This window comes from Sceloporus occidentalis, unplaced genomic scaffold (genome assembly GCF_023333645.1).
Source record: "Sceloporus occidentalis isolate IW3139 unplaced genomic scaffold, rSceOcc1.0.p SCAF_50, whole genome shotgun sequence".
Classification (NCBI taxonomy): domain Eukaryota; kingdom Metazoa; phylum Chordata; class Lepidosauria; order Squamata; family Phrynosomatidae; genus Sceloporus; species Sceloporus occidentalis.
Window position 1 is genome coordinate 787,047 of NW_028317030.1, and position 6,011 is coordinate 793,057.

The 6,011-nt window shown below is 37.6% G+C and overlaps 1 protein-coding gene across 1 annotated transcript; it reads right to left on the reverse strand.

Annotated features, from left to right (window-relative positions):
- Positions 1-1,638: 1,638 nt before the first annotated feature.
- LOC149288591 (outer mitochondrial transmembrane helix translocase-like) lies at positions 1,639-5,637 on the reverse strand. The gene is made up of 5 exons (XM_089491338.1): positions 5,578-5,637; positions 4,459-4,548; positions 3,919-3,969; positions 3,368-3,501; positions 1,639-1,780 (listed from the first exon to the last, which is right to left on the reverse strand). Exons 1-5 carry the CDS (start codon positions 5,635-5,637, stop codon positions 1,639-1,641), a joined length of 477 nt encoding a protein of 158 aa, XP_089347464.1.
- Between the last annotated feature and the right edge of the window lie 374 nt (positions 5,638-6,011).

Here is a 6,011-nt window from a genome sequence, read left to right on the forward strand (position 1 = left end):
TGGGAGATCTGCAGTTCAGGTAAGGGGGTGGGGGAGGGTTTTTGCACAAGTATGGAATGAATGAGTATTTAAATGTTTGTGAATGAGTGTGTGTGTGTGTGATAGCATGGATGTGTAAGGGGGGTCGGGGTGGTAGCATGGCATAGGGAGGCTGTAATCGCACTACTATCATCCACAGGTTCCAGCATGTACTGGCTGCCTTGGCTTGATAGGAGTGTGATTGTTGTTAGCATTATATATATAAATATATAATATATATATATATATATATATATATGTATAGGTATAAGGCATATCGTGGAGCAGAGGGGCATATAGGGGTATAAGGCATATCATGGGACAGAGGGGCATATAGGGGGTTAAAAGGCATATCATGGGGCACAGTGGCATATAGGAGGGTATAAGATATTTCTGGAGGCAGAGTGGCATATAGAGGGTTAAAAGGCACATCATGGGGCAGAGTGGCAAATACGGGGGTATAAGGCATTTCTGGGGGCAGATGTGCATAACTGGGGGGGGGTTGGCAAATATAAAATATATATTTTTCTCAATCATAGCTTTTATTAAATATGAAAATTAGTTTACATTAATTAATATTTACTACTAAAACGTTTTTCTTATAGGGTAGTCTTATATTCAGGCTTTGTTTTCTTTCCTAAATTAAAATTTTGGTTTTGGGGGGTCGTCTTATAATCGAGCAAATACGGTATTTATTAAGTCTCATTTATGTCTATTATCTGGAAGATTATATAGATCCACATAAAATCAGATGTCCACGAATGACGCTTTTAAATGTGCACCAAGTATTTATGTATGTTGTATCACAAGGTTTATTTTCATCCAAAAGTTAAGTAATTATTATATATTTCATCCTTCAATACTAGGATCATATCTATACTGGAGAATGAATGGTGACAGTTAGAGTAATATGTATAATCTCGATCTTCTGGATGTAATGTCCGCCACAAAACATACAGTCTATATTTCCGAAAAAATTATTTGAAGGCTCTTGCCAGACCATGTTCTAAAGTCATTTTATCCATGTCCCGGTCAGCTATAATAAAAATACCCTGGATATATACTTGAATTTTCTTCATAGACCCATTAAAAAAAAAGTTTTTTTATTTGGGGCATATTTGTTTTTGGACTTTTTTTTTTACATTTTGATGGAACTGGATGGTTCCTCTGATGCATAATAATTTTAACATGTTACTAATTTTTTTTAATTTTTTTCATATTTTTTTTATTACTTATTAAATGTTTTACTAATCACATTGTGATTAGAAAGCTGGGCTCCATTGACTTGTATGGTTGAATGCAGTAACTGTATTTAATCTGAAAGTGGAGCCAGAGTTCTCAAGAGAGTCTGGAGACCCTCTAGTAAACTTTCCAACTCTGTTATAAGGACGCGCCGCCATCTTGCAAGTGGTAAAATCACTCTCCGGAAGCACCAATGTGACGGGACCTACCCATACCCCAACTGGGTACACCCTCCAGAGGCTGTTTCCTTTTCCCTATAGCTACCAGGAATACAAGACTTCAATCGTGAGGTGGAGCTAGCGCCGAAGACAGCAGGAAACACCGCTCCTCATGAACCTTAGTGGCACTGGAGCGTAGCAATATAGTTCTTTACTGTCCTTACAAGGACAGCGCCGAGGCATCAATTTCGTGCATCAATCCCGGTATACCAATGGGAGAGCTCATGGTCCGAGGATGTTGCGTTCCAAAAAGCGACTTGATCCGACGTCGGGACCCGGTGATCCCTCTTTTCTCAATACGTCTGATCGGTTCAACAAAGAACTCTATGCAACAGACAAAAAGATGAGGCGAAAGAGGGCTGTGATGAGTGACTCCTGAGCAAACTGGAAATACATTGTACATATATAGTATATACATATACAATGAGTGTGTGTCTCATTTCATTCATTCATACATACATAATATATATATTGGATTTTTCCAACCAAAGCAAACTCAATAACTTATAACAGTTTATTCAAGTGAAAATGTTTTATAGACTCCTGGACTTGAAAAGTGCATATCGTATGCATCTTGGAACACTGTGTCTTTTAAGTCTGTTGCAACAACTATTGTCTCCAGTTTATGTTTTATATACTGTTCCATCAGTAGGTGGTGATGTTTCTGGATGGATCTTCTCGCTTGCCTTAATAACGTTTTCTGAAGGCCTCAGCCATGTTTAAGAGGATAAGACTGACAATTCATTTCTGTAGAGCTTTAAAGTATTTCTAACAATGCTAGTCTGCATTTTATCAGAATTTTGTCCATACGTTAAGCCTTCACAGGACTGGACGTTTGCGCTAGTCTATGAATGGCGCAGAAGAACAAGAGATTTGGTTTTACTTTTCATGGTCATTAAGAAGGAATATATATATCCTTCCTTCTAGGCTAATTTTCTTGCCCTGTACAATGAAATGTTACCACGCATAGCTTTTCTTTTCCCTGTAAACCTATAACATAAGTACATACCCTTGTCCTCATACACACATGGGCAATGCACTCATTTAGTTTCCGGAATAAAATGCGTATGTTTTTGGACTATTGAATTACATTTATATAACACACGCAGGTTCTGCAGCTCTGTTATTGAATTAAGCGTCTTAAGAGGAAAACTATTTACACTATTCTGTAGAAGACACACACACACAACCTTAAACAGAAAGATAACACTGCCCTTGGCCTTAACCTACTTTATTCAAACTACAACTTACAAATTATAACTAACGATACTATTACTAATAATAATCCTATGAGTCCAATTTAAGAACCAACACGTCTTGGTTATCTCTCAATCCATTAGGCTTCGTGTATTAGGACAGCATGCCGATTCCCTGGCTCATTGCCTCCTGGAACATGCACATTCTTTCTATTGCCTTATGTAAGTGTAGCCGTCCTATTTTTACACTATCCTGACAAAAGCTAGAAAAGAAGAAATAAAATTAGTTTGTCAGTGGGCATAGTTTTGTTATCAGCTCATTGTCACTCTGAAATCTAACTTACTGCGAGTTGAGTTTACAAAGTGTGAAGATGCTGACAAATGATACAATGATTCGCTTGGTGGAGCCAACTCTACAATATGAAGTTGTAAAGTTCTCTGGACTGTATTCACTCAATCATTCAGTGGGACAAAAAAAAACAGGAGGTCTATGTGGGTTTCTCCTCTGAGAAGGACAGAGTGTGTGCGCCATAACACGCACTTACTATATCAAAATGGCACATCTTGCTTTGACTTTGTCACGTCAGTATTTTGTGTCACTGAGGCTTTTCTTACGTTTACCATTAGCCAAAAAACATTACATAGGGGTTTCATATGCAATACGTTAATATAAGAGAGAGAGGTGACACATACCCATCGTCTGAATGGCTGTCTGCATATTCTTTGAGGGAAAGCAGAGCGGCATCACGGCATACTTCCCTCAGATCACTTCCTGAGAATCCATTGGTGTAGTCGGCAATTTCACGCAGGTCTACATCTTCATTCACCTAAAGAAAACATATTAGGACACATAAGGACAATTAATTGGTGATTTTCCCCAGTGTCATTTAAATAACTATCAAGAGACCAAAGCCGGGTGATATAGATTCATAAGGAGTAAACAAGGGCGTGTTTTTCTAAACATTTAGGGAAAGGAAAAGAGTCAAACAAGACTGAGAAGAATCGAGTCCAACTGAAAATGCATTGTGCAAAAAGATCGCAATTGCCTAGGAATCTTGTAAAAGATTGATATTATACCAGTAGCCAGAGAATGGTGGCTTTATGATTTTTGACATTTAACAGTATGTTGTGGAAAGGGGTGACTATCTGAGGCAGTTCCAGCTGAGCAGGACGGTTCTTAGGCCATTGGTGGAATAGTCAACCATTACATAAAAATCACATATATCAAAGTATAAGTTGCTTACATTTTCATTTTCCAAGATGAGACTGAGAATTGATTGACGCTGTGCCGTAGACTAGAAAAAAAAAAAGATGAAAACAGCATTGTAGAAAAACTATTACTAATTAGTCTTGTTAATCCCAACAAGAATGCATTTTGAAGTATAGGAATATGAAAATATATGAAGAATTCATTGTTATGGAGAGGCTAAAACAAACTTTAAATAACCTTGTTTCTTCAGTAGCATTTAGTATTAGTAGCATTTGACCCATACATCACTATCTAAGAGAACCGCAAGTTCTAATTATCTTTATTATTTATCGTAACAATAGTGACTTGGTTTAAAACCGGCTGGAAAAGTTGTGTATTTATACAATAGCTACTAAAAGTTTAATGCAGGTCATAAAATGGGTTTGTATTAAAATATAAACAACTCCTCTTTTTACTAAAGTTCTATTTGTCATGCAACATTTTTTGCAGGTTGATGTATTGAGATTATTTAGAAGATGGATATACACCAGTTTAACACGAGGATTTCCTTTAAAAAGACATTTTAGTTACATACTGGTTTTTTAATCAGGAATCTGGCTGGCATCCTCCGCAGTATTGCTGGATCGATGTCTTGAGGTCGGTTAGTGGCCCCCATGATAATAACCTATGAAAATACAACAAAAGTGAAACATAAGAAATACTATATGGTATATATCTTCTCCAAATCCTAGAGCCTCAAAAATCCTTTAGGAACTACACTTATGCACACAATCTGTATTTTTAAAGTGTTGGATACACATCTGTTATGGGAATATGTAAATTTATACAGTTATGCAAATACCCAAATTTAAATATAGATAAGTATACTGGTCAATCACATAAATATCAGTGAATATCTTGAATAAACAGACAAGGCAAAATCTCAATGAAAGTATAAACAAACCTTTACTAAAAATAAACAACAAACATAAGTCAAATGCTTTAGACATACATTGCTGAAGAAACCATATATATATATAAACCAAAACTAAACAGTATAATAGCTTTACACACAAAAAATAACAATACAAATATACTTAGCTCTATTAGTAGACTCAGCAGCTTACACAGGATAAATGGCTCAGCATAAAAGTTGAAACAATGAGGAGAGTTCCTTGCCGCATATTCAATTGAAGTACATAGGGCTCCTCAAATAAGACACCTGGCTTCTTCCGACCCAGTCATGAAACTACCTCTAAACTAACTGGTAGAACCTTAAATAGCCTTAAATCCAGTATCCACCCACAGGAGTAACCCAGCCAATACCGAAGGGTCATTTCTAGGAGGCGGTCACTACAGGTGGTTATTTGTGTAAGGAAGTGACCCAAAGATCCTCACTTCCTCCTAAAAGCACATGTCTCATTGAGTATGCGGCAGCGATCTTTACTCACTCGACGTCACAGTTCTCACTAGGCAACTTCCTTTCTCAAAAGCACATGTCTCATTGAGTATGCGGCAGCCATCTTTACTCACTTGACGTCACGAGCTCACTAGGCCCCCTGTAGGTTATATGTTATTTCGCATTCATGGGGACAGTCCATAATCAATACAACATCTTATATGTGTGTTCTCTAGCTTAAAATCCTAAACAATGTACTCTAGTTTGGAAGATTTGCTTATAAAAAATATTAAGGTAATGCCAACGAGATATTACCTGACAATTGTGGCCTGTCTCCAGCCCGTCCCAACGGCTTAGGAACAGGGCTTTCATCATGGCCGTCACTTCATGGTCACTCATGGTCACTCATGGAACGACTTCGAAGGAAAGAGCCTGTGTGGAGAGAAAGAAAAAGTCAAGCATGATGAATGTATAAAAAGACTCATTAATGCCCATTGATTGGGCACCAGTTGTCTAATATCACATTGAAGTCTAATACATACACCATTTGGCATGGCTAGAGATTGGTGACTTCCAAGTGCAACTTACCTATTTCATCGATGAAAATGATAGTTGGCTGGAGCTTCACAGCAGCTGCTAGTTTCTCAGACTCTCCATACCACTTGTTGGTCAGGGTGGATGGCTGGAGATTAATAAACCGGCAATCCGGCTTCTTTGGCTGTGGCTTTGGCAATGAGAGTCTTTCCACA

What these genes read in the sequence shown, in the direction of transcription:
- LOC149288591 (XM_089491338.1), bottom strand. Translation starts at nt 5,637, where the DNA reads ATGATGAAAGCCCTGTTCCTAAGCCGTTGGGACGGGCTGGAGACAGGC. An exon ending in GATTCCTGATTAAAAAACCA is followed by an intron (nt 3,970 to 4,458) that starts GTATGTAACTAA and finishes TTTTTTTTCTAG; the next exon opens with TCTACGGCACAGCGTCAATC. An exon ending in TCATCTTGGAAAATGAAAAT is followed by an intron (nt 3,502 to 3,918) that starts GTAAGCAACTTA and finishes TGTTTTCTTTAG; the next exon opens with GTGAATGAAGATGTAGACCT.